The sequence below is a fragment of the Erinaceus europaeus genome, chromosome 4 (assembly GCF_950295315.1).
Source record: "Erinaceus europaeus chromosome 4, mEriEur2.1, whole genome shotgun sequence".
Classification (NCBI taxonomy): Eukaryota; Metazoa; Chordata; class Mammalia; order Eulipotyphla; family Erinaceidae; genus Erinaceus; species Erinaceus europaeus.
This window is the reverse complement of record NC_080165.1, coordinates 25,022,243-25,049,530: the sequence shown is the minus strand read 5'-3', so window position 1 is coordinate 25,049,530 and position 27,288 is coordinate 25,022,243. Positions and strand designations below refer to the sequence as shown.

Genomic DNA, 27,288 nt, shown 5'->3' with positions numbered 1-27,288 from the left:
CAAATTGTGTCTGAGCCTACAAAGGCTCACTCCATAGCAGTGCAAATCATGGTGTGAGACCAGAGTGCGTGTACGGCACAAGTCAGGCTCCAGACAAGCAAAACGGAGGGCTGCGAGGTCTCCTAGCAACCAGAAAGCGTAGTCCGGGATTGACAGCCGGAGGCCGGAGGAAGACGACTCCTTCCCGCCCCCTACAGGTCGCAGCCCTCTAAGCCCCGCCCCACGCACGAGCCACGGGCGTCAGACGACAGAGGCTTCTAATTGGCCAATTTTCCGGAAGCTCTTGGATTCGGAGACTCCCATCTCCCCCCCACCCTGCTCCAAATCTCGCAGGCGTGGGCTGCGTGCGGGCGTGCGGTGCGTGGCGGCGGCGCGTGGCCGGGCGGGGCGGGGCCTCGCGGCTGTGGCGGGCACTTCAGCCGAGCCTCCGTTTACCCCTTTCCTTGGCAGAGCGGGCCACGCAGGGAGCACCCCTTGGCGTCACACTGCCGCACGGTGTGGCGGCGATGGGGGTGTCTCCGCGGTGGGGACAGAATGGAGGGGTCCGGGCCCCGGGCCTGACTGAGCCTCCCGTCCCCCAGTGCCCCCGCGCAGGCCGGCATGTTCGTCCTGGTAGAAATGGTGGACACCGTGCGGATCCCGCCGTGGCAATTTGAGAGGAAGCTCAATGACTCCATCGCCGAGGAACTGAACAAGAAGCTGGCCAACAAGGTACCGGCCCGAGCAAATAGTCGCACAACTCTCTTTCTTTCTCCCTTTCTTTTTTAACGTTTTATTTATTTGTTCATAAGAAATGACAGGAGAGAGAGTAAGAACCAGACAGCACACCGGTACATGTGCGCAGGGACTTGAACTCGGGACCTCCTGCTTGAGAGTCCAGAGCCTTATCCACTGCGCCACCTCCCGGACCACGTCGGGACTCGGTTTCTTCACCCGTCTGTGGCGTGGGGACAGGAATTGCCGCGCAGGGGTGTCGGAGGCAGTTGAAAGAGAAACTGGATTTGGCAAAGACTAGAAAGTCTTAGGGCCGGGGAAATAGCTCAGCCTGTCGGCACCAGCTTGTATGCCCGAGGCACCTGAGGCCCCGGATTCAATCCCTGGCAGCCCCGAAGCCAGAGCTGAGCAGTGCTCCTGGTAAAAAGGAAAGTCTTGTTTTCATCCCCGCAGTACCCCTCACATTTACAGAGCTGAGCACAGCAGACATGTTTCATAATTGTCTGCTGGTTGGACGCATGAAACAGACAAGGTTCTGCTCAGGTGGGAAAAGCAAATACGAGTGTCCCGAGTGGAGTGTATGATGACCCAGTGAGGTGGAACAAGGAACTTTACCCGGAGTTGGGGAATTGGGCGTTTTTTTTAAAAATATTTTATTTATTTATTCATGAGAGGGATAGGAGAGAGAGAGAGAGAGAAAGAACCAGACATCACTCTGGTACATGTGCTGCCAGGGATTGAACTCAGGACCTCATGCTTGAGAGAGCAACATTTTATCCACTGCGCCACCTCCTGGACCACTTGGGCGTATTTTTGTTGTTGTTGCCACCAGGGTTGTTGCTAACTGCACAGCTGCACCGCCTCTGAGAAGCGTCCCTGCAGGTGCTCCCATGTGGGGGCGTTTGTGCGTGGTGACATTACACTCTGCCAGCTGAGGCACCCGGCAGCTCCAGGGAATAGTGGCTTTGTTAAGGAGTGAACTCCTAATTCTGTAGCTAGCTTTTCAATCAAAAATGCATTAAAAATTATTTATTATTATATATTTAAAATATCTTATTTATATAAGGAAGATAGGACTAGAGAGAGAAAGAACCAGAAATAACTCCAGTACATGTGGTGCTGGGGATTGAACCTATGGCCTCACACTTGAGAAGCCAGTGCTTTATCCCCTGCGCCACCTCCTAGACCACTGTTGTTATTATTATTTTATTGCCTCCAGGGTTATTGCTGGGGCTTGGTGTCTGCACAACCAATCCACTGCTCCTGGAGACTACTTTTTTCCTTTTATTGTCTTTTTCTTTTTTTCCTTTTTTACCAGAGCACTGATCAGCTCTGGCTTGTGGGACAGGGGATTGAATCTGTGACTTCGGACCCTCAGGCATGACAGTCTGTTTGCATAACCATTATGCTATCTACCCCCCCTTCCTTTTATTGTCCTTGTTGTTTTATCGTTGTGGTTATTATTATTGTGGTTATTAATGTCCTTGTTGGATAGGCCAGAGAATAATCGAGAAAGATGGGGAAGGCAGAAGGGGAGAGAAAGGCACTGCAGACCTGTTTCACTGTCTGTGAGGTGACCCCCCTGCAGGTGGGAAGCCAAGGGCTCGAACCGGGAACCTTATGCCGGTCTTTGCGCATTGCGCCGTGTCCACTTAACTCGCTACATTAACACCCAACACCCTATTATTATTTTTATGAGAGCACTGCTTAGCTCTGGCTCAAGGTGGTGGTGTGGGGGAGCTGAACCTAGGACCTTTGGTGCCTTAGGCATGAATGTCTTTAATACAACCGTTATGGTATCTCCCTTACCCAAATTAATTGTTGTTAGCATTATTTATTTATTTTTCTTAGAGCACTGCTCTGCTGTGGCTTGTGGTGGTGCAGGGGACTGAACCTGCAACTTTGGAGGCTCAGGCATGAATCTATGCATTGCCATTATGCTATCTTCTCTACCCTACAAATTAATTTTTGTTTGTTTAACCAGAGCACTGCTCAGCTCTAGTTGATGGTGGTGCAGGGGATTGAATCCAGGACTTTGGAGCCAGAGACATGAGACTCTCTTTGCATAACCATTATGCTATCTACCCCGCCCACAAATTAATTTTTTATTTTTTTATGTTTATTTATTTTCCCTTTGGTTGCCCTTGTTTTTTATTGTTGTTTTTATTGATGTTGTCATTGTTAGATAGGACAGAGAGAAATGGAGGGAGAAGACAAGAGGTGGGAAGGGAAAGATAGACACCTGCAGACCTGCTTCACTGCCTGTGACTCCCCTGCAGGTGGGGAGCTGAGGCCTTGAACCGGGATCCTTCCGCCCATCCTTGCACTTTGCGCCACATGCGCTTAACCCACTGTGCTGCTGCCGGGACTCCCAGATTAATTTTTAAAGCAGGGAATTCTTGGCCTGAGATTTGCTGGTGAGGAGGACATAGCTACAGGATTCACTTTCAGGGCTGGAAGGAGCTGAATAAAGAGATGAGCTGAAAAAAAAGAACAAGTCAACCTGTGTCTGAGATTGTGGGAGAACTATAGTGGTTATGTAAGGAGGTGGGGATGGGAACACAGGCCTCCCGGGACAGGAGCACTGGGAAACTATACTCCTAATGGGGGAGAAAGACACAGAAAACTGAGAAATCTGATACATGGACAGACAACTGTATTTATTGTAAACCATTAGTCCCCCGATTAGAAAAAAAGTGAGAGGTGAGCTGTGAAGGCAGTGGACACAGCACATGCAAAGGGTGAGCGAAGGGGGGGAGACTGGGGAGACACCATGGCACTAAAGCTCCCTCAGTACTGGGGAGGCTGGGTTTGAACCTGAGTCATGTGCATGACAGCACACTATCCAGGTGAGCTATCAATTTTCCCGTCATTGCAGATGGGGAAACTGAGGTTTAGGGAAGTGATTGTGGAGGTCAAACACTGAATGGTGGAGCTGGCACTGTAGCCTGTGTCTGTCACCATAGACAGGTTCTTTCCTGGTTTGTTCTGGATGTACCCCAACTCAGTGGGCATGGGGTGGGGGTCAAGGGAGAGACAAGGTGGGGGTAGTAGGGACACACCGAGTCCTGGTGTCATTCTGTGTGGACTGATGCACACAGGTCGTCTACAACGTGGGACTTTGCATCTGCTTGTTTGACATCACCAAGCTGGAGGATGCCTATGTATTCCCGGGGGATGGTGCATCGCACACAAAAGGTGGGTGTCCACCCCTCCTGGGGCACTGGATTTCCTGATGCTCATGTTTTGGTGTTGGGAATTCTGGTCTGTGAGTCTGCAGACCTGGGGCCTTGTCCCGACTGTCGGAAATAGAGTGGCTAGGCAGACTCTTTCCCTCTCTGGGCCTTGATTTCATCATCTGCAAAGAGAGGAGTCAAAGTAGGACTGCCTTCCATGAGTCCCACTGGAGGTTCTGGCAGTGTTTAGACTGCTTATGGGAAGACTGTGAAGTCAAAAAAAGGTCAGCCTTTGGGCTAGCTGGTGGTGTATAGTTGGTAGAGCAGATATGTTACCATGCACAAGGACCCGGGTTCAAATGCTTTAAAGCTTGCATCTTGGGGCCAGAGACTAGCTGACCCATTGCTTCACCACTCATGAAGCTTTCCCCCTGAAGGTGGGGACCAGGGGCTTGAACCTTCGACCTTGTGCACTGAAACATGAGCGGTTAACCAGGTGCACCACCACCTGGCCCCAGGCTTTTCTTTTTGCTTTGTTACTAGCTCTGTTTCTCACTCCCTCCCCACCCCCCAATTTCAAGGCATTTTTAGCATGCTGTTCCAGGTCAGATCTATGCCTAGGGCACATTCTGCCCTCATCAGGAAATAGACCTTATTTCTGAGGCTGCTGCCCTTTGCCAGCTGCTCCTGTCTTTTTTAGAATTTGAAGGAGAGAGCCTGAAGGAAGGTTAGAACTGACTTTGGAGTCCTTAATGGCCCAGAATTGGGGCTCAGGTGTGACTTACCTGAAGTGTTTGGGAGCCAGCCCTCAGTTCCAAGGCTGCTGTTCCAAGCTGTGGCTTTGCAGGGGGCAGTGGGGGGGGGGTTGGGGGGGGGGCTCAGCTGATGGATCTGGGACCTCAGACACAGTGTGCTGAGAAAAGGTCAACTCCCAGAGAGCTGTCCCCCTTGTTACAGCCACCTCTCATGGGCCTGCCCACTGCTATGCTTTCTCCGCTCCAGTTCACTTCCGTTATGTCGTGTTCCACCCGTTCCTGGATGAGATTTTGATTGGAAAAATCAAAGGCTGCAGTCCAGAGGGAGTGCATGGTAGGTGGCCCAGCTCCTCAGATGAGCCTGGGCAGGTTGGGGACAGGGCTGGCCTCCCTTGAGCTCCTGTGCCAGGCAATGTGCCAGTAATGGGGACCCAGGACCTCAGGAGGGCACTGGCACTGCTGAAGGTAAGTCTAAGTCCTCTGTAGCGTGCAGTGTTCCCTTCAGGTTTTGGTGGCTGGGGCAAGGGAGAGGCCCCACTGTCATGACAACACTGTCCCTGACTGTTCCCACCGAGTCTCCAACCCACACCATCACTTTCTTTGCCCCAGTCTCTCTAGGGTTCTTCGATGACATTCTCATTCCACCAGAGTCCTTGCAGCAGCCAGCCAAGTTGTATCCTCCCATGGCTCCGGGGGGTCTCAGGAACTCGGGCCTCGTCACTCACTCCCTGGGGTGGCCCTTGGGTCCTGTGGTCTCTGCCTACCCCTCCCACCTGCTTGTCTCTGGCATCACTGTTCGGCCTGGCTTGTACACCACGGGTGACAGGTCCCTGTTCACTTGGGAGTCACTTCACTTGGGTTGTCCCCACAGGAACCATCTCTAAGATGGCTTCTTCTTCCCCGCAGAGGCCTTCCCTGCCTCTCCTCCCCACTTCTGGTTTGTTAGTGGCCAGACAGGCCTGATGGGACCGGGTCCCCCTCGCAGCCCCATCAGCCTGTTTCTCTGACTGCTCACTGGGAAGCTGTGGCACCAGGGCCTGTGGTTCCCTGCATAGAAGAGGTGCAGTGGGACTCCACTAGAGGGCAGTGTGACCAGGGCGGTGAGGGAGCGGCATGTGGGTGCCTACAGAACTCACTGGGGCTGGGGGGGGGGGTGGCGGCTGTGCACCTGGTTGAGTGCACATTACAGAACTCACTGGAAAACCTGGTCCAGCTTGGCTATGACTGGAAAGGGATGTGGAATCACCCGGAGAACACAGGACAGTGTAGGCTAACTCCTGAGAGCTGGCTGTGGGTACTGTTTCATCAGCGTCTCACCATGGCCCAGTGAAAGTGGGCTGTTACAACCCTATTCTATTGGGGACCTTGAGGCACCCAAAGGCTGGACCTGGCTGCTAGTCGTGGCTGGTGGGGGTGGAGCAGAGGTCTGAAGTGGGCAGTTTGGCATGAATGGGTGAGCAGCCTCAAGAGGGGACACTGCACAGCAGGAGACAAGGTGTCCCCTCTTGCACATGGAGCTGGGCCTGCTTCTCCTGACTTCCCAGGCAAAGTGATCTCAACCTGCAGCTTGCCTTTTGTTTTGTGAGAGGAGGAGTGTATAGTGCCAGGGATCCGGTGCTGTACCACTGAGCCGCCACCTCAGTACAGCCTGGGGATGGCTTTTCCTGAGGGTGGATACTTAGGGGGCCCCTACCCCCCTCAAAAAAAAAAGTTTCCCAAAGCCTGGCAGTTGCCTTGATTCAGCCTGTGCAGCGATGAGGCGGAACAGGTGTGGGTGTGGGAGTACGAGACGGAAGAAGGGGCGCATGACCTGTACATGGACACTGGGGAGGAGATCCGATTCCGAGTGGTGGATGAGAGCTTTGTGGACACGTCCCCGACAGGGCCCAGTTCGGCAGAGGCCACCACCTCTTCTAGTGAGGAGCAGCCGAAGAAGGAGGCTCCGTATACACTTGTGGTAAGATGTCCTGGCTTGTCAGCTTGGGGTTCTGGCAGAACCCCTTTTCCCGCTGGGTTCAGGTTCTCTCTGGGGAGCCTCAGTCTGTAGGCTGGACAGTAAGTATCCTTGTGCTAAAGAGAGAAAGTCCTCATGTTGTTGGATGGCAGGAAAGGTCAGACGTGCTGGGTGGGAACGGGGGGGGGGGGGGGCACAAGGCGATGCTGGAAGCTGCTGAGCTGAGAGACTAGGAAGCCAAGGATGGGGCTTGGGATAAGAGCCTGGGTCTGAGAGCTGTAGCAGGCTTGGTCCTACTGCCTTCCTCTTGTCTTTGCCCGTGTGGAGCCGCACACTGACAAAGTGGGGGGGGGGTTCAGTGGTCTGCAGTTAACGCTGGTCAGTGTGATGTGGGCCTCAAGGTAATTCACTTTGAGGGCAGCAATCTGTCAGAATTCTGAGTAGCCCAGGGCACCTTGTGTGCATGCACCTGGAGCTTGGGCTCAACCACTAGTCCTGGCAGGGCTAGGGCACAGATGACTCAGGAGGAGGATGAGAAAGGCACTGGACCTGCTAAGGCTCTGGGGCCACATCCTCCGTACACCAGCACTTGTACAGCTTCAGGCCGGCTGGGCCAGGGAAGTACAGTTGGGGCTGCACGCAGCTTGTAGATTTTCCCTGAGCCCATTGTGCTGTACCCCTTTGCCCACGAGACCTGATTAGTACTAGGAGAAAGGGTCCCCTTTCCCCTTGTCTCCAGGTTGGCTCCAAGTCTGATGGTGGCTAATTCTTTTCCTTTTCTCCTGAAAAGGGATCCATCAGTGAACCGGGCCTGGGCCTTCTCTCCTGGTGGACCAGCAACTAGTCCTGGGGTGGGCAGTGGACCTGGCGCAGGCCTCAGGGAGGTGAGACTGCAGCCCTGAGGACACCGGCAGCTACAGCAGAGGAGCACTGTCCTGACTGGGAGCTGAAGGGCCCCAGGATGCCCCAGCTTGTTCCTCCGTCCTGCCTGCTCCTGCCAGAGCTCCACCAGTGCATGGACTTCTGCCTCAGTGACAGTAAAGATGTTTAATAAACTGGCCACCCTTGTCTCACTGGCTACTGACATCTGTTGTTAGTGAGCTGTCACAGTTGAGCAGTAGGCCTTCCCTGGGAGGCACAGTGTAGCAGGCCTCCTCCCTGCCCCTGTAGGGCCTACAGTGGAGAGATGCAGGCAGCCTCAGGCTGGGCCCAGGGTGGGAGAACCTGCTGGCTCCACTTGGCAACACTTTTTTTTTTTTTTGCCTCCACAACGAATCCACTGCTTCTGGAGGCCATTTTTCCCATTTTTGTTGCCCTTGTTGTTGTTGGGGGGGGGAAAGAAAGATGGACACTTGCAGACCTGCTTAACCGCTTGTGAAGTGACCCCCCTGCAGGCAGGGAGCCGGGGGCTCGAACTAGGATCCTTAAGCCAGTCCTTGCACTTCGCAGTATGTACGCTTAACCCACTACGCTACCGCCCAGCCCCCTAAAATGCTTTTTAAAAGCGTTTTTACTTAAAAAAAAAGTCTTTAAAAAAACAAAAAATAAGGGCAACAAAAAGGGAAATTCAATAAATATTAAGTCTTTAAAAAATAAAGCATTTTTAGTTCAAATGTTAAATGGTTACTTGCATTTTTAATAGTAAGTTAGTTTTTATTCCTCAGATCATCTGTTTTCAGCTCAATGCAGGGTATAAGGGGAATGGATTATAGAAACCCATTCTCTGGATAACTTGACTTACAGATGAAACTTTGGGTCTCCATCTTTGAGAATTTATATTGTCAATTTAGTTCACTCGCATTTTGGAGTTCACTAGGGAGTTCATCTGTTCATTAGGGATCTTTACACTGGTCCTTGTGTTTTGCACCATGTGTGCTTAACCCACTGTGCTACTTCCCTGGCCCCTGCAACACATTGTGTGTGTCCCCGAAAAAAGTAGCACATTACTCCATCATATGCTGTGCACAAGGGATTAAGCCTGGACTTCACATCTATGTAGCATACACACTGCCTGCTGAGTGACCTCCCTGGCTGTGAGCTCGGTGACTGCTGCTAAAAGTCTTTAAGGGAAAACTCCGTTTCTACCAGTCTGGGGGTCAAGGCAGCCCCACTTTCCAGTTGAGCCAAACCAGCTCCATCAGGAAAGAAGAGGAAGCAGCTATTATGATGGGGACCACAACCCCCCACCCCCACGCTGGCTGGGAAGCCCCTCCCTGAACCCCAGGGTGCTAACAGCACAGACATCACAGTTCACACACAGGAACAGTCAATGAATGATTATTTTCCTTGCAACAGCAAAAGGGTCTCTAAAAATCCTTCAGCCACAATTGAAATGGTCAGTCAGGAGAGAAACTTTAGGTGGGAGTCTTGTCATCAAAAATAAATAGGTGCAAGGAGCCGCTCAAGAACGATCTGGACCAACCAAAAACAAGAAGGGCTGCAACATTCTTTTAAGAACCCCCCCAACCGCGGGTCACTCCGTGGGCTGAGGGAGGGGAGTGCAGGAGGCCTGGCCACGCCCTCTCAGAGCAGGAAGCCATGACTGATAGATTGATCCGGTTTTGAAGACCCTCAGAGCTGCACTTGTGACATGGAGCAGGGTCCGAGGAGCAGGGCGGGCAGGTGGTGAGACCTTAGTGCTGCAGCTCCTTCATCCTGTTCAGAGCACTGCCAGCACGGAACCACTCGATCTGGGTCTCATTGAAGGTATGGTTCAGGAGGATGGTCTCCTGGGTGCCGTTGGGGTGCTTGATGACACATGTCAGAGGCTGGAAGGGAGAAAGCAGGTGTGGGTGAGTAGCTGAGTAGGCCAAGGGGGTGGGGACACTGCTTGGGTCAGCAAGCCAACCCCAGCCTACGCTAGATCTGGGCCTGCTGGACTGCCGAGCACAGAGTAGTAGCAGGAGGCCTAAGCTGCCTCCATCCTCCTCAAGGCAATGCCTCTAGGGAAGAGAGGAGAGTTACCTAGAGAATCTAAGGGCCCTTTCACTTAGAACTGGGATGGGGAAACTTTCTCCTACCATGGGCCACTTGGATATTCATAACATAATGTGTAGGTCATAGAAAATTATCAACTTGAGGGAGTCAGGCTGTAGTGCAGCAGGTTAAGTGCACGTGGTGCAAAGCTCAAGGACTGGCAGAAGGATCCCGGTTCAAGGCCCCGGCTCCCCAGCTGCAGGGGACTCGCTTCACAGGCAGTGAAGCAGGTCTGCAGGTGTCTATCTATCCCCCTCTCTCCATTTCTCTCTGTCCTATCTAACAACGACAACAACAAGACTACAACAACAATAAAAAGACAACAAGGGCAACAAAGCGGGAAATAAAAAAATTATCAACTTGAAAATTAATAGGCCAAAGGACTAAACAGTTTTCTAAAAGGAGAGAGATACATGGCCCACAGACATATGAAATGCTCCACTTATTAAAGAAATGCAAATTCAAATCTACACTGAGACTCCATCACATGCCTGAGAAAATGGCTTACATCAACAAAACAAATGACAGGTGCTGGAGAGGTGGAGAAAATGGGGCTGTACTCCACCACAGACTGCTTCAGCCCCTCTGGGAGACTGCACGGAGAATCCTTGAATGTGATTACCTTAGTGATGCGGCAATACTACTCTCAGGCACTTACCCAGGGACTCAAGCACAAATTAGAAGGGACATAAGCACTGCTACGTTCATAGCTGCATTATTCACAATAGTCAAAAGAGTGGAAGCAGCCTAAAAGCCCATCAACAGATGACTGGCTAAAGAAATTATGGATTATATGTTCAGTAGGGTACTATTCTGTCAAAAAGATGTTTTTTGTGTACTTTGGGACAAAATGAATAGAACTGGAGGTGATTAAGCTTAGCAAAATAAAGAGATGAAAGAACTGACACACATGAATTTGAAAAAAGCAAAGCAAACGGTTTCTAAGAATTATGATGTTGACCTTCGGAGGGGGATATTAGATTTATTGAATTTTGAGTCCCATCTGTGGTTACCTTAGCTGGACCAGGCCAAATGCCCTAGAGGGCTGTATATTGCCCGAGGGCTAGAAGTTCCCCACCCTTGTCTTAGAAAAACCTTTACAGGAGGAGCTGCAGGTATAGACAGGAAGTTGTAGGAGGGAAAGCAAGGTGGATGCTCCCTTCCCCACCCCCAAGATGGGACAGCCAGCCCACCCCTTTCCCTGCCCCCAGACCTTGCCAGGGGCAAAGTCCTTCAGGCCCTGGATGCTTAGCTTATCCACAGGGTGAATCTTGTTGTAGTCCGCTGGGTCAGCAAAAGTGAGAGGCAGCAGTCCCTGCTTCTTAAGGTTGGTTTCTGGAAGACAGAGTCACATTCTTATCTCTGCACAGGGACCCTCAAATCCCAAAGTATCTCCATTTGGAGTTCTGGGAGAGAGATTTCTGACTCAGTTACTAGGGAGAAACCTGGGACACTGGCTCCAAGGCCCAGGCTGCACTCCCTATGATGTGGGCCTAGCCCAGTGTGTGCTGCTGCCTCTGCTGCTATGGCCTCCTGAGTTGGTACCTTCACAACAGAAATAGTCCCCACACCTTGTGCCTGTGGCTTTAACCGCTAAGGTTTGAGCGGCGGAGCCCTGCAGGGGCAGCAGACTCTGAGAAATCTGAGAATGGGCAGAGGCTGACAGCCTGTGGTGGAAAACAGAAGCCATAAGCTGGCAACATGACTTGGTTGTAACCTTGGGCAATCAGTGAGGGGACTCAGGTATCACCAGTCAGCTCACCATGGATTCTGGCGAAGCTCTTGGTGATGATAGCCCGGCCCCCAAGGTGGCGAGGCTCCAGTGCTGCGTGTTCCCGACTTGAGCCCTCACCATAGTTCTCATCTCCAATCACTACCCACCGGATGCCGTGTTTCTGTCAGGGAAAAGAGGTGTGGTCATGTTAGGAGGGAGAGAAAGGTGCCAACCTTTGCCCAAGCTAGCTCTGGGCCTCATGAGGCTCACAGGTTGAGGACCTAGGGAGACCTACTCCACCTTCTCCCTCTGGGCAGATTGATGAACAAAAGTTCCCCAGGCCAGGTCTTCAGGGGAGAGGAGTCAGACTGGGTCCTGCCTAGTGCTTAGCACAGGCAGGCTGTGGCAGGGGCACGTAAGGCAACCCGGAGCAGCAAGTGTACGGCAGGGATGAAAGGCAAAAACTAGCCCGCAGAACAGTGGGACATCGACTGAACAGCTAGTGGCGACAGCTTGTGTGTGTGTGGAGGAGGGTGGGGTGGGGAGGGGACATTAGCCCCGGAGCAGCTGCTCCAGGAGGAGCCACAGAACCCTGAGCCCTGCCCCTGCTGACTCACCTTATAGTACCGGGCAGTGTCAGGGACAGGGCCAAATTCCTGGGTGACAGCATTGCGCACCGAGTTGGCCTTTCCGTTTTCAATGTTGATGGCACCAATGAGCAGGTTGTTGGAAATGTTGTCCAGATGCCCACGGAACTTGAGCCAAGGGCCAGCCGCTGAGATGTGGTCGGTGGTACACTTCCCTTTGACCTTGGGTGGGTAAGCAGAAGTCAGGACATGGCCATTAAGTGGTGGGTGAAGTCCTCTAGAGGCAGGCAGCAGGTAACACTGCTTGGGGCCCAGGATAGGTGGTGAGAGTGAGCTGGGGTTGGACATGTGATCTGCAGTGGTATGGGCCATGCTCAGGCTGTCACCCAGAGACCTCCAGGCCAAGCCTCTCAAAGGGACAGATGTGCTGTTAGCCTCCCAGGCAGGAAGACCGAGCTGAAGAGCAGCCATGCATATCTCCTCAGCAGACAGAAAAATCTGTCTGGGTCTCAGCTAAGGACTGACTGACTAGCCTACCAGATGGGCTGCGTCCTGTCTGTCAACGCAGCAGACCCTCAGTGAACAACAGAAAGTCATAGTTGACAAAAAGCTTGGTGCATCTCCACACACAGCGCCCAGCTATAGGAACAAGGGCTCAGTGGCTTGTGCAGCCAGTCATATGGAGACACTGTAGCATCGCCCTTCCCACATTCGGCACCGCTCACATGACTGGAGGTGGCCTCATCATGTGACAACTCCAAGTGGCAGTGGGCAGACCAAGCTCTGCATCATCAGGCAAAGGGGCTCCCGCTACAGATGTTCCTCTGGCCACACCTCTCTGTCCTCACTCTTAGTCAAGATGTTATCCATGGGACCCCACAAAGGACCCATGGTTTCACAGTCTCCCTGCCCCTCAGTGCACACCTTGATGAGGATTTGCAGGTCCTCTAGATCTTTGCCATCCCACTTGTCAAAAGGCTCGAGGAGCTGTAGGCGCTGGCTGGTGGGGCTCACGTCCACCCGCTGTCCACTACTGTCCTTGGGTGGGTGCTGGTAGGTATCTTGTCCAGGGTCAAACTCCTGTAGCAAAGGAGAAGGACACACTAGTGGCCAAGTCCCCAGTCTCATGTGGACAGGATCTCAGGGAAAGCAAGCTGCCCCATGGTTGGGCCTCCTGAGGAGTACTGCCCGTTCCCACCATCAGGGCCACCTGGGCATGACAATGGGCTAGGGAAAGTCAGGGCCTGGACCTCTGAGCTGCCAGCTGCCCACAACAGCAAACACCACGGGGGTATAAGGACTGCTCACCGACTGGGGAAGTTCATCTGCATCCGGGGCCACTAGCTTGAACTTCTTGCCATCTTTGCCTGTCAGGAAGTCAGTCTCTGGGTTGAACTTGAGGGTGCCAGCAATGGCCAAAGCTGTGACAATCTGAAATGAAGGTGGCCAGCTTTTCAGTTAGCTTTAAAGTCACACACTCTGCCTCCATCAAAGCCTTCATCAAAACTGGGACTGGAGTCCAGGAAACTCCCAACTTCTCTGTAATGTCTGTACTCAGACTTGTCTCTTCTCCTCACAGATGTCATAAGCAGAACAGGTCTGTCTGTACTAGACAAACACAGCAGAGTCCTGGGGCAGGAGGGCACCAGGCATCGGTCACCAAGGGTAAAAGTAACAAGCGGAGATAGCAAGGCCCGTGACACTTGGTTTCTGCTCCAATAACCTCTCACTCTGTGTTCAACTCTCCCTCAGAAGCCCTGTGGACTCAGATGCCCTTGCCCCAAGCGTATCTCTCCCATCTCCCCTGACCAGCCAGGGGCAGAGCCCCCAGAGGGCTCAGGACCAGCTGGGCAGAGTCTTACCTCTGGGGATGTGACAAAAGCATGAGTCTCAGGGTTTGCATCATTGCGGCCTGTGAAGTTCCTGTTGTAGGAGGTAACGATTGTGTTCTTCTCTCCCTTCTTGATGTCCTTTCTGCCAGGTCAGAGAGAAGCAGGTTAGGGATGTCTGGCCTTGTTCCTGACCTGTTCTAAGATCAGAAGAGTCAGGTCCTTTGATGCATACTAGCTCACAGAGTGGAAATGAAAAGCTACTGAAATAGCCACCTCCTCCCTGGGGTGCAGAGCCACAGAGCAGGGATTGCTGAGATCTCGTTGAGACCATACATCAGAGAGAGGCAGAACCCAGCTCAGGTCTGAGCTTCCTGACATAGGCAACTTTCTCTTTTTGAATATCTATCAGAGCCCAAGGCAAGTTCATCAGGAAGTGGTTGGTGTCCTCCACACAACTACCCAGAGCCGCTGTGGGGCTCTGCTGCTTTTTCTCTTTCTCTTTCTCCCTCTCTCTCTCTTTTCTCTCTTTCTTCCACACAACCACCCAGAGCTGCTGTGGGGCTCTGCTCCTTTTTCTTTTTTTCTTTCTTTCTTTCTATCTTTCTATCTTCCTTATTTATTTATTTTGGTCTCCAGGGTTATCGCTGGGGCTCGGTGCCCGCACTATGAATCCACTGCTCCTGAAAGCCATTTTTCCCTCTTGTTGCCCTTGTTGTTTAACATTGTTGTTGTTGCTGTCATTGTTGGATAGGACAGAGAGAAATCAAGAAAGGAGGGAAAGACAGAGAGGGAGAGAAAGATAAGACAACTGCAGACCTGCTGGTGAAGCAACCTCCCTGCAGGTGGGGAGCCAGGGGCTTGAACCGGGATCTTTATGCTGGTCCTTGCGCTTTGCACCATGTGTGCTTAACCCGCTGTGCTACTTACTGCCCAGCCCCCTGGGGCTCTGCTTCTTTACTCCTAGCCCAGCTTTCCAGTCATGCCTGCAAGTCTCCTAAAATATCTTTCCTTGGCCCCAGTCACATCTTTCCTCTATATCTAGCATTTGGTACCCCATGCCAGGAGATATGCCTCACCTGTCCCACTGACCAATGCAGGGACCACAGGCATTGGCCAGGACGATGCCGCCCACTTCCCTTAAGATCTGTGCCTGCAGGGGAGAGAGGAGGACAGGGAAGTGTCAGAGGTAGGTAGGCTAGAGGCTGATAGGAAGGGGTGACTCACCAGCCTGAGGGAGGGGAATGGCACTGGAATCTGGGGCAACCCCAATTTGACGTGGTGGGTGGGGGAAGCAGGGCAGGGACACATGGGCACTCACGTAGCCATCCCGCTCAATGGTGGCTCTGATCTGCTCTGAGCCTGGTGTGATGGTGAACTGGGACTTGCACTTGAGTCCATGAGCCAGTGCCTGCTTGGCCACTGCTGCCGAGCGCCCCATATCCTCATAGCTGGAGTTGGTACAACTGCCAATCAGACCTGGCGCATTGTGGGTAGCAAGAGTTTGGGGTCAAGAGGAAAGAGACAAGTTGAAAGCAATGTAACTCCATAAAAGACACAACCTGGCCATTTAAGGAAGACAGTGTGGCCATTACATACAAAGGGAGGTAGTACTATTATTCTGACAACAGTGAGGTTCAGTGAAAAGAGGTGACTTGCTTGGGGTCGCCCAGCTATGAAGTAGCAGAGCCAAGATCCACATCCACGCTTTCCATGGCCACACTGCACTGTGATGACAGCAGGTGCCAGTGATACTGACAGACCAGTGTGTCCACAAATGTGAAGTGAAGCCAGGCCTCATAGCTAATATGGCGTGTGTAAAACAGCAACACACATCAATGTGCACATACACAGAAACTGATTCTCAGAGCTTCTGAAGGGATTGGAGGGGCTTCTGCTTGGGGGCTGAGATTTGGGGTGTTTCACAATTCTTGCTTGTTAGTATTTCCTATGAGTAAATTTTGCTTTTACATTAAGAAGAAAGGAAATCACAGAGAGAAACAAACTATTTGTAAAACTGCCTGAAGCATGTTGGTGATGCCTTGGTAAGCACTGGCAATTATCAGTGCCCCGGGCACTGGCCTTAGGTAGAAAGATGCCTGTGGGAACTGAGGTATGGAAAGTACTCACCCACTCGGATGTCCAGAGGCCATCCTTCCTTTTCTGCCTCTGTGCCCACGTCTGCTACAGGGTGGGCCAGGTCAGGCGTGAAGGGTCCATTGATGTGTGGCTTCAGCTGAAAAAGATGAGGAGCAGAGAGAAGAGAGCAAATCTGGGTGTGTGAACAGCCACTGTAGAGCAGGTTTTTCTTGCCAAGCCTCTGCAGAAAGCCTGGGAGGCCTGAGCAAAGGGTTCTGTGCACACACCAGCTCTGGCATGGCCTGAGCCCTGCCTGGCCTCTTATCTCTCTACTCTGCAGTGAACGAGTTGATGTGACTGGCTCAAGGTCATGTGGCTAGCAGAAGGCAAAGGAATGGTATGAAACAAGGCTGTCAGCTTCCAGAGTCCTTTGTTTCCCACGCTAAGCTGCTTTTGGAATCTTAGGACAAAAAAACTTAAGGCCAGATGCTTTCCATGTACATACATACATACATAGCGATAAATATGAAGCACTTAGCAAAGTGCTTAGCAAACAATAAATACTAAACGTTAATAAACACTAAATGTTAACTGTTATTATGTGAATAATAACTCCATGATTGCTTTGGTGAGGTTCATGAGGTGAGAAACCTGCCTACAGTAACAGAAGTGGCGGGGTCAGGGTTTGAATTCATACATAGTGACTGCACTTTGCTGCTTCTATTTCTCCAGCCTGCCTTTTCTCAGAAGGTGCTCGCTCTGGCCTGGAGGTCTCATGGTACCACATCCTTCTCAGGCTGGGAATGCTAGGTCTTGCCACTGACAACAAAGCAAACTCCAGGACAGATCTTGGTTCCTGCTAAGGTTGAATGGTGGCCAAAAAAAGTCTCTGAATCACCAGACACAGCCACTTCCAGCTTCCCTTACTCTATATCCCTCTTGCTGCCCCTCTCACACTCACTGTGACCTGATTCATGTAGCAGTTTTCAGGAACACGGGAGAACCCAAGGGCCCAAGAACCCTGCTGGGAGCATAGGCAGGGAACCACCCTGACCTCCCACAGTGTTCACCAGAAGTCCACAAACAGAGCCTGAACGCCCCACCCTCAGTAACTCCTTGGACTTAATTCCCTTCCTCACCTTGTTGAGGTCAATTTCAATCACCTGGTCATATTCACAGCCAGGGTCTGGTACCAAGTGATCCTTGAATTCATCAGCTAGATTGGCAATGTCTGAAATCAACAAGGGAGGAAGGCTGAAGCATGCGAAAGAAAACTGATTGAGAACATTCGCCTAATCAACCATTTAAGTCACCTGACTGACTCCCAAAGGCCACGTCCTGAGCATGGCCTTGGCAAACAAAGGGACAAAGCAGACAGCCCAGGACGCTGTCCTCACCGTCAAGGAGCTTTCAGTCTAGCAAAGGAACTCCCAATGAGTTGAAAGTTGTACAGAGACAAGGATAAAGAGATGAGGCACCAGTGGAGTTGGGAAGCCTTCTCAAGATGAGAAGAGCTGTTTTGAAGGAAAAGTTACTAGATAATAAAAGGGCAGGAAGGGGCTTTCAGTTAGGACTCCACATGCAGAACTGGATGCAAATCAATAAACTCTCCTAAGACAGCCCCTCCCCAGCCTCTAGCTCCACCAGTCACTATCGCTCTACTGACACCCTCCCACCCCCAATATACACAGAGTTTCTGGTCCCTACTGAGCTTCCATGAAGTGAACTATAACTTCAAAGAAATTGTAGGGAAAGACTAAGAAAGTGGTTCTTAGATGTTTCCTCCTCCTCCTTCCTAGGGCAGGCTTATAACCAAGCTATTTGTTATTCCCAGAGCTTCCAGTAGAGGGCACCAGGAACCAGGCCAAGAAGACTACTTACTTCTTGGTGAGAGGCATCGATAAATCCCAGTCCCAATTTCAAACTTAGACATTCAGCCCTTTGAGGAAGCTAAGGAGAACTAGATGCCCCACTCAGAAACAGTAATACATATAACTTAAAAAACAGAACAAAACCCAACAAGACTCGTGTCTTAGGCGGGGTGGTGGTACACCAGTAGTGCACACAGTATTATGTGCAAGGACTTGGGTTTGAGTCCCCACTCTCCACTTACAGCAGGGATGCTTCACAAGCAGTGAAGCAGGTCTGCAGTTGTCTTTCTCTCTCCCTCTGTCTCCCCCTCGCAATTTCTCTGTCTTATCAAATAAAATAAAGAAGAAGAAGAAAAAAAAAGGAGCTATAGCTTTGTAGTGCCGGCACTGAAGCCCAGTGGTAACCCTAGAAGCAAAAAAAAAAAAAAAAAAAGTTTTTTTAAAAATTTCATGCGCAAAGCGCAAGGACCAGCATAAGGATCCCGGTTCAAGGCCCCAGCTCTCCACCTGCAAGGGGGTCACTTCACAGGCGGTGAAGCAGGTCTGCAGGTGTCTATCTTTCTCTCCCCTTCTCTGTCTTCCCCTTCTCTCTCCATTTCTCTCTGTCCTGTCCAACAACAATGACATTAATAATAACTACAATAGGGAGTCGGGCGGTGGCGCAGTGGGTTAAGCGCACGTGGCGCAAAGCGCAGGGACCGGCGTAAGGATCCCGGTTCGAGCCCCCGGCTCCCCACCTGCAGGGGAATCGCTTCACAGGCGGTGAAGCAGGTTTGCAGGTGTCTGTCTTTCTCTCCCCTCTCTCTCTGTCTTCCCCTCCTCTCTCCATTTCTCTCTGTCCTATCCAACAACAAAGCAACGTCAACAATGGCAATAATAAACGCAACGAGGCTGCAACAACTAGGGCAACAAAAAGGGGAAAAAATGGCCTCCAGGAGCGGTGGATTCATGGTGCAGGCACCGAGCCCAGCAATAACCCTGGAGGAAAAAAAAAAAAATAACTACAATAATGAAACAAGGGCAACAAAGGGAATAAATATTTAAAAAATATTTTTAAAATTTAATTACTTTTTAAAAATTATCTTTATTAATTTGTTTGTTGCATATAGACAACCAGAAATCGAGAGGGGTGGGGGAGATAGAGGAGACAGAGAGACACCTGCAGCCCTGCTTCACCACATGAAGCTTTCCCACTGCAGGTAGGGACCAGGACTTGAACCTGGGTCCTTGTGTACTGTAACATGTGTGCTCAACCAGGTGCATCACCACTTGGCCCCCAAAATTACATTTTTTATTGTCAGTAGGGTTATTGCTGGAGCTCAGTGCCTCTACAACGTGTCCACTGCTCCCAGCAATTTATTTTATATATATTTTAGTATAGCACTGATCAGCTCTCACTTATAGTTGTGCTGGGAATTGAACCTGAGACCTTTGCTATTTCAGGCATGAAAGTCTTTTTGCATAACCATTATGCTATCTTCTCAGACCCAGTCATTTTTTTTTTCCATTTGAAAGGAGAGAAATTGAGAGGGAAGATAGCGAAGTAGAAAGACACCTGCAGCCTTGCTACACTGCTTGTGAAGCCAACCCCCACCCCCAACCCCACCCCCACCCCAGCATGTAAGGAGGGTCCTCGTGCATGATGAAGTATGTGCTCTACCAGGTGCACCACTGCCAACAGCAGTCCCATAACACACATAACTTTTCCAACACATTTAGAAGCCTCATAAAGCCTGTGAAAAAGCAAGGTTAAAGACTGGAGGGTTGGGGTCCAGGTGGTGGCACACCTGGTTGAGCACACGTTACAATGTGCAAGGACTCAGGTTTGAGCCCCCCCAGTCACCGCCTGCAGGGGGAAAGCTTCACAAGTGGTGAAGCAGTGCTACAGGTATCTCTTTCTCACTCCTTTCCCTCTCAATTTCTGGCTGCCTCTAATAAAAAAATAAAGAAAAAAAGACCGGAGGGTGTCAGGATTCAAGACCCCTGCCCTAAAGAAAAAGGCACAGTTTTGCCCTCACTACCTTGTCCTGCAGGCTCACCTGTTCGGCCTGTCTTGGTCAGGTATTTCTTCATCCTGTGGTTGTAAGGGAACACTGAGGTGGTGGCCCCTATCTCTGCACCCATATTGCAGATTGTTGCCATGCCTGTAGAGAAAAAGCCCATGGACCAGTCATACACACCTGCCAGAGGTGCACACACATCTTTACACCGGAGGGTGAGCATCATTTCCCCCTTGCTCACATGGCTGCCTGTGGCAGCAGACAGACTTGTCCCCCATTAAAACCAGGCCCCACAGCTGATTGCCCTGCTCAGCAGCCTGCATGGCCACTTTGTGCTGAAGGTGCCTTGGCCGGCCTGTTACTCTGTCTACTTTACAGGGGAAGAACCTGGATCAGAATGTGGTCATGCCATGAAGCAAATACATACAGGTGTTAGCATTCAGGCCTATGTCCTGGAGTCCAGGCTTGCCTTCTTTCAGCGACAGTATGGTCTATGTGGAGATATCTCTGCATCGCAGGTTTTCTGGTAAGACTGGAATGACGCCCATTGTCTGGGCCACAGAGCCTCACACAGAGTAGATGCCGACGTCCAGATTCTCTGAGTGCTATCAGACACTGTCGCACAGCATTGCTGAAACATGGGTCTCAACTTCCTAACTGAGCTGGTCAATAGTAAGGTTCCCTGTAGGTGAACCTCCATCACTGAAGGGTACAAAGGCCAGCGTGGGGGGGAATTGCTGGAGGACTGTACCAAGTGTCCTGAAAAGTCTGGTTTAGAGCACCTCTAAGGTTTGTTCCAAGTCTCCCTGGACATTGGGGGCCAGGTCACTGGGAGTGATGAGTAGGACGAGACTAGGTCATACTTGGCCTCTGATAATAGTTAACAATCTTAACATCGAGGGAAGTGAGCGAGGCTCAACTCCAGGAAAGATGTGGGAATGGAACTGCTCTGTGAATGAAGCCTGCCTCTGATTCCCTACTCTGCCACCACAACGCCATTCAGAACACTTCTGGATTATTCAAAGTGGCCAGTTGGCTTGGCTCCTACCTTTGTGTGGCCACTGGGAAGTCACCCACCCTCTAGATGGGCCCTCGATTTCCTCATCTATTTAATGAGGGGCCTGGAGTAGCCAATCTCCCCTGTAAGTGACTTCCTCAAGTCCCCAAACTGACAGGACAGACTCTTGGGGAGGGTCATTCACTGGTCGTACTGCTCACAGCAGGCCTTCTCATGCGTCTGCCCTCCTCACCAGTGCAGGAGATGGAGTCTACCCCAGGGCCATGGTACTCCACAATAGCGCCTGTGCCACCTTTCACTGTGAGGATGCCTGCCACCTTTAGGATCACATCTTTGGGGGAGGTCCAGCCAGAGAGAGAACCTGTCAGCTTCACACCAATCACCTGAACAGATGGGGTAAGAAAACAATTACAGGTCCTGTGTGTGCCCTGTGCCATGTCCCAACTAAGAACTCAAGGAATCCCCCGATCTCCTCCCCCAAAAGATTTGGCTGACCTCATCTTTTGTGAGTAGGTCTCCCTTTTATGCCACCAACTGCCCCTCTGCAGCCAGCTGAGCACCAGTCCTGCCCTATTCCTCACCTTGGGGCATTTCAGCTCCCAGGGGATTCCAGCCATGACATCTACAGCATCAGCGCCCCCAACTCCAATGCAGATGCCCCCCAGGCCGCCGCCATTGGGGGTGTGGGAATCAGTGCCAATCAGAAGAACCCCAGGGTATGCATAATTTTCAAGAATGATCTAAAAAAAATTAAATTAAAATTAAAATCCTCAGCAGAGACTCGTGATGCTGGGTTACCCCTCCAAGACAGAGTCTGAGGTCATGCAGTTCGTGACTTAATAACTTGGGCTTTTAAGTGCATCCCTGTACCTCAATTGTGGCATAGTAAGAATGCCCACAAAAAAAAAGGAATGCCCACACCACCTTCACTCCCAGATTTTGGTGAGAACCAGAGGAACGGAGAAGAAAGTGTCCTGTGACAGGCTGGGGACGAGCGTGATGACTGAACGTAGCACCTGACAAGGCTCTCTGCCTCACACTTGATGATGTGGAGTGTGTAATATGTTGTCTGGCTTCTCCTCACAGTGGATAATTCTCCCACAACTTGACTCTACTCCCCACAGTGGCTCTGAGGGTGCAGTGGGAGCTCAGCACAGTACAGTGACGCTGGGGCAGACCCAGCAGCCTGCAGGGAGCTCTGAGAACAGAGGTGACATGCTTAAGGAAGATGATGACTCGCTGAGCTCTATCTCTTGGATAGAAACAAAAATTGAAAAACTGAGAGGGTGGGGGGAGGAAGAGAGAGACAGACAGACACAGAGAAACCTGCAGCACTGTTTTCACCATTTGTGAAGCTTCCCCTGGTGAAGACCAGGGGCTTGAACCTGGGTCCTTGAACCTATAACGTGTGCACTCAGTGCTGCAGGTGTGTGCCTTACTCTATCCACCTCTCTCCACACTGCCCCCACCCCATGCTCTCATTTCTCTCAGGCTCTGTAAGAAAACGTGGGGAGGGGGATGCAGCACTGGGAGTGGCATACCTGTGCAGGCACCAAGTCCCAGCAATAACCTAGGTAAAAAAAAGTAAAATGTTGAGTTGTTAAAAAAGTCATGCTGTATTTCTTCTAGTTTTTTCTTTTTTGCCTCCAGGGTTATTGCTGGGGCCAGGTGCCTGCACCATGAATCCACTGCTCCCGGAGGCTTTTTTCCTCCCCTTTTGTCGCCTTTGTTGTCTTTTATCCTTGTTGTGGTTATTATTATTGTTGTTGTTGGCTAGGACAGAGAGAAATGGAGAGAGGGGAAGAGAAAGAGATAGCTGCAGACCTGCTTCACCACCTATGAAGCGACCCCCCTGCAAGTGAGGAGCTGGGGGCTCGAAGCAATCCTTAAACCGGTCCTTGCGCTTCACACCATGTGTGCTTAACCTGCTGTGCTACCACCCGACTCCCTCTTTTATTATTTTCTATGCAAAAGTGCATCTTGACTTTTCCAACAACCTGACAAAATAAACCTACCAATGGTCTGCCATGGAAGATGGTAAGGTTGCACAGGGACAACACAATCCGAGGAACTTTCTTTTTAAAATACTCCAGGCCATAGACTTACCTGGTGGTCAGTGGCAGGCATGAGGTACCATCACTCACAGCCCCAAACCTTGGCCCAAAGAGCTGCCAGGAGGCCTGAGCACTCATACTAAAGTAGAATGGGGACACATGGGTGAGGTGCTTGTCATGATGAAAGGTCAAGGCCAGCTCCGCCTAACCGCCCAGCCCTGCCAAGACAGGCTTTCAAGCCCATGCAGACTAAAGTGACTCGTCATTCCTGGGACAGCCCCTCCCTGGCAAGGGCAATGGTTTAAAGGGCAGGGCAGTAATCTATGGGCTCTGGTTTCAGAGCTGGGCAGTGTGGAATTCCATGCAGGGCAGGACCGTGGCCTGATGCAGCTCCTCTACAGGCCCAAGAAGTGAGGCCAGAGATAGAGGTGGGGGAAAGGGTCACCTTAGGAAGGTGTATTTCACACATGCAGGGTGAATGACAAACGCACACAAAGCAGGTTGATGGTCCTTAGTAGTCATCTTTGAGGAAAACTAAGCACCTATATCCCTAGACAGACAGACACACACACACACACACATACACACACACACACGAGAATTTGTAGAGAAACCCCACTGTAGCTGAGAACCTAGAACTCCAGGCTGACTGCTCCTGGAGGCCGTTTTTTCCCTTTTGTTGCCCTTGTTGTTTATAGTTTTACCATTCTGCAGAATACTATAACAACGTCAAGAGACTCAGAGGTGTGGCCAGGGAGGTAGCACAGTGAATAAAGTGTTAGGACTCTCAAGCATGAGATCCCAAGTTTGATCCACAGCACTGCATATGCTAGAATGATGCTCTTGTCGCACCCCTACCCCACTCCCCACACTGTCTCAGTCATTATTAAATAAATCTTGGGGGGGGGGCTCAGAGGAGAGCTTATTACAGAGCACTGGCTCTGGGGCCCATGATCTGCGTGCAATCACTCATCACCAGCCAGCCAGCCAGATGTCCCTGAGCAAGTGCATTAACTTCTCTGTGTCTTAGTTTCCTCACCTGTAATGTGTGAATAACAAAACCATCTACCTCACAGAATCAGGGTGAGTACTGAGTCAGTAGCTTAGAATATGAGTCTAGTGCTCATCTAATGTCAGCTAACCATGCAATGGTTGCTGACAAAGTAAAACAAGAAATAATATAGAGGGGCTGGGCAGTGTCACACCTGGTTGAGTGCACACATTATAGGTTCAAGGACCCAGGTTCAAGTCCCTGGTCTTCACCAGGGGAAGCTTCACAAATGGTGAAAATAGTACTGCAGGTCTCTCTCTTCTCCCCTCCCCACTCAATTTCAGTCTCTATCCAAAATAATTTCTTTTTTTTTTTTTTGCCTCCAGGGTTATTGCTGGGGCTCGGTACCTGCACTATGAATCCACTGCTCCTGGAGGCCCACTTTTTCCCATTTTGTTGTCTTTATTGTTGTCATTATTGTTGCCACTGATGATGTTGTTGTTGGGTAGGATAAAGAGAAATGGAGAGAGGAGGGGAGACAGAGAGGAGGAGAGAAAGATAGACACCTGCAGACCTACTTCACTACTTGTAAAGTGACCTCCCTGCAGGCTGGGGTCAAACTGAGATCCTTGTGCTGATCCTTACACTTCACACCATGTGCGCTTAACACACTGTGCTACCTCCTGACCCCCCCAAAAATAAATTTTAAAAAGGAAAGAAAAAAAAAGAAAAATTGGGCCAGAGCCAGGCGGCAGCGCACCAGATTAAGTGCACACATTACGAAGCACAAGGACCCACATAAGGACCCAGGTTCCCCATCTGCAGGGGGGGGGGGGTCTCTCTCCTACTGTCTTCCCCTGCCCTCTCAATTTCTCTCTGTCCTATCTAAAAAGCTGAAAAAATGGCTATAGGAGCAGTGGATTCTTAGTGCAAGCACTAAACCCCAGCGATAATCCTAGAGACCAAAAAAAAAAAAAAAAAAAGAAGAAAAGAAAAATTGGTCCTGGAGGTATTGCAGTGGCTGAGGCATTGCATTCTCAACATCTGGGTCCCAAGTTCAATACTTGGCAACACATGTACCAGAGCGATACTCTGGTTCTCTGTCTCTCTCCTAGTTTATAACTTGTTAATAAAATATTTAAAAATATACTAAAACAAAAAAGAAATAATACAGTGCAGGGGCAGGGAGGTAGCTCACCTGGCAGAGCACACATGTCCCCATGCATGAGGACCCAGGTTTGAGTTCTTGACCACCACATATGTCTGTAGGGAGGAGCTTCACAATGCTTAAGTGTCTTCTCTGTCACTTTCTCCCTATCTTACATTCTCTATCTAAAAGCCAAAAAAAAAAAAAAAAAAGCCACCAACACACACACATACAGTTTACAAGAGATGTGGAAAGGAATGTGTCAAGCTTAAAATGCTGGTAACAAAGGTGGTCAGAAGGGATTATTATTTTTGTTACTTCTGGGGCTTCATTGCCTTAAGGCAACTTTTCAGGTAGAAAGAGTTAGAATGAGTGGTCCAGGAGGTAGCCCAGTGGATAGGGCATTGAACTCTCAAGCGTGAAGTCCTGAGTTCAATCCCCAGCAGCACATGTACCAGGGTGATGTCTGGTTCTTTCTCTCTCTCTCTCCTATCTTTCTCATAAATAAAAGCTTTAAAAAAACAAAAGAGAGTTAGAATGAAAGACACACCACCACCAAAACTCACCCCAGTGCTATAGAGGCCAAACTCAAACCTGGGTCCTCCATATGGCAGACCAGACCCCTAGTACCTTCCTAGATAAGCTGTTTTGCCTGCCTGCTTATTTATTTATTGTATTTTTTTTACCTTATTCTTTTCCCCCCCATTGTTGCTGGATAGGACAGAGAGAAATTGAGAGAGGAGGGGAGGCAGAGAGGGGGAGAGAAAGACAGACACCTGCAGACCTGCTTCACCACTTGTGAAGCAACCCTCCTACAGGTGGGGAGCCAGGGGCTCAAACTGGGATCCTTATGCTGGTCCTTGTGCTTTGCACCATGTGCACTTAACCCACGACACTACTGCCCAACCCCCTATTTATTTATTTTTTTTTCATACAGAGAATGTATAATGTGACATAAGAATTTTAAAATGAGGGAAGGGCTTAGATGGCACAGTAGAGGACTTGATGTCTGAGGCTTCCGGTTCCATTCTCAGTGTTGTGTGCTGGAGTGGTGCTCTGATTTCTCCCTCATACTCTCATATGACTTAAATCATAAAACAAACCTTCAATGAAAATTGAGGAGGAGGAGAGGCCTACGGGCTGACAGAGCTGTCATCCACCTGAGCCTCAAGGCCCCTGCTACTGAAGACCTAGAAGTGTTCTCTGAGTCCCCAGGAACAGTCTCGAGCCTCCTCCACTCACACCCCCAGAAAGGCAGGCAGAGCCCAGCTTTACCTGGTGAATGATTCCAGAGCCAGGTCTCCAGAAGCCCACACCATACTTGGCACCTGCAGTTGCCAGGAAATTGTACACTTCCTGGTTTATGTCCTATTGAGACAAATCAATAAACAAAGCATTAGTAATGACAGCTCTCATCTGGGGAAATCCTTTGTCAAAGCCCTCCCACCCTCACCTTACTTCCACTCTGACCCTAAAATGTGAAGAAAGCTTTTCTCCTGGATACCTACTACAAACAGTTTCAAAGGGCATGGATGCTGGCCTACAGTCTCAGATGGCAGCCCAGGGAGAAAGGCAGGACAGCAGAAATAGTACCTCAAATCTGTACAGGCCCAGGAAAGTGGGTTTGAACTTTAAGTTCCTTCCCTGTTCTGAGTGGTCTCAATTTCCTGGATATATCACCTCCAAGGGTCCCTCGGGGATCTGAGTCCATGGCCAAAGCCAGCAGAACCATCATAATATTAACTGGGAAAGTTTCGGGGCACGGGGACTGCTAAAGGGCTGTGGCTCATGGTGGGTATTGCTTTCCTATTCATGTCACATCTATAAACCCAGCTGACACTTAACAAATACTATGGAAATGGTGTTATGATAAACATTCTCACAGCATGTTTCATGAGGGGGAAAAGTATGTCACGGAGTCTATTTTACAGACGCTTCAAGGAGAAATGACTTACTGGAAACCCCTGAGTTAAATGGGGGAGGCAGGGCTAGAAACCAGGCCTTTCCAACCACAGAGAGCTGCATTCTAGGATGAAGGAGAACTGTATGAAATAACTTCTAAGGAGGAGGACATGAGACCTGTAACAGTGAGACCAGCATCTGCCATGTTGTGGTGTTCCATATTTGGAAATGTGTTTGCTGAAACAGAAAACAAGTGGACTGTGTTCTGGAATGTGGTTTCAACAAGAGTGGACTGGGCTGCTTCCATTCTGTTTTAACTTCAAGGCAGTTTCCTCAGGGGGTGGGAAGGCTTCCGTGCAGCTGATACACAGATGTGGCATGCCCCTGGACAGGTGAGACCTCAGTGACAAAAGGGATGGTGCTGGGGTGAGCTGCGAAGAGTCCCAGAGGAAAAACTAGGAAATGAGACCAAGAGCTTCTGGGGGCCATGACCCAAGGACAGAGGAAGGACTCACTGTCAG

The 27,288-nt window shown here is 50.5% G+C and overlaps 2 protein-coding genes across 4 annotated transcripts in view; one reads left to right on the top strand and one right to left on the bottom strand.

The window, feature by feature from the left end:
• The first annotated feature begins 323 nt into the window (after window positions 1–323).
• Window positions 324–7,669, top strand: POLR3H (RNA polymerase III subunit H). 3 transcript variants are annotated; one of them, XM_016188295.2, is made up of 7 exons: window positions 324–357; window positions 595–711; window positions 3,816–3,912; window positions 4,893–4,979; window positions 5,255–5,318; window positions 6,398–6,602; window positions 7,390–7,669. In XM_016188295.2, the coding sequence occupies exons 2-7, from the start codon at window positions 601–603 to the stop codon at window positions 7,441–7,443; spliced, it is 618 nt and encodes a 205-aa protein (XP_016043781.1). In that variant the 5' UTR covers window positions 324–357; window positions 595–600; the 3' UTR covers window positions 7,444–7,669. The 3 variants fall into 3 exon arrangements, with proteins under 3 accessions (XP_016043781.1, XP_060045021.1, XP_060045023.1); XM_060189038.1 differs by having other exon boundaries at window positions 340–357; window positions 451–711; XM_060189040.1 differs by lacking the exons at window positions 324–357; window positions 595–711 and adding an exon at window positions 3,092–3,455.
• A 1,191-nt stretch (window positions 7,670–8,860) lies between these two features.
• The window catches only part of ACO2 (aconitase 2), a 55,055-nt gene continuing 36,627 nt past the window's right edge, over window positions 8,861–27,288 (bottom strand). The window contains exons 4-18 of the mRNA XM_007523457.3: window positions 26,141–26,233; window positions 21,255–21,413; window positions 20,906–21,056; window positions 19,695–19,799; window positions 16,924–17,015; window positions 15,836–15,941; window positions 15,027–15,184; window positions 14,785–14,858; window positions 13,739–13,850; window positions 13,185–13,307; window positions 12,801–12,956; window positions 11,907–12,098; window positions 11,338–11,470; window positions 10,789–10,910; window positions 8,861–9,367 (exon numbers count right to left, since the gene is read on the bottom strand). Coding sequence (XP_007523519.1) covers window positions 9,233–9,367; window positions 10,789–10,910; window positions 11,338–11,470; window positions 11,907–12,098; window positions 12,801–12,956; window positions 13,185–13,307; window positions 13,739–13,850; window positions 14,785–14,858; window positions 15,027–15,184; window positions 15,836–15,941; window positions 16,924–17,015; window positions 19,695–19,799; window positions 20,906–21,056; window positions 21,255–21,413; window positions 26,141–26,233 — 1,911 coding nt within the window. The 3' untranslated portion in view covers window positions 8,861–9,232. The remainder of the gene's footprint in view (window positions 9,368–10,788; window positions 10,911–11,337; window positions 11,471–11,906; window positions 12,099–12,800; window positions 12,957–13,184; window positions 13,308–13,738; window positions 13,851–14,784; window positions 14,859–15,026; window positions 15,185–15,835; window positions 15,942–16,923; window positions 17,016–19,694; window positions 19,800–20,905; window positions 21,057–21,254; window positions 21,414–26,140; window positions 26,234–27,288) is intronic.

What these genes read in the sequence shown, in the direction of transcription:
- POLR3H (XM_016188295.2), top strand. Translation starts at nt 601, where the DNA reads ATGTTCGTCCTGGTAGAAATGGTGGACACCGTGCGGATCCCGCCGTGG. An exon ending in TTGCAGCAGCCAGCCAAGTT is followed by an intron (nt 5,319 to 6,397) that starts GTATCCTCCCAT and finishes CAGCCTGTGCAG; the next exon opens with CGATGAGGCGGAACAGGTGT. An exon ending in AGGCTCCGTATACACTTGTG is followed by an intron (nt 6,603 to 7,389) that starts GTAAGATGTCCT and finishes TCTCCTGAAAAG; the next exon opens with GGATCCATCAGTGAACCGGG.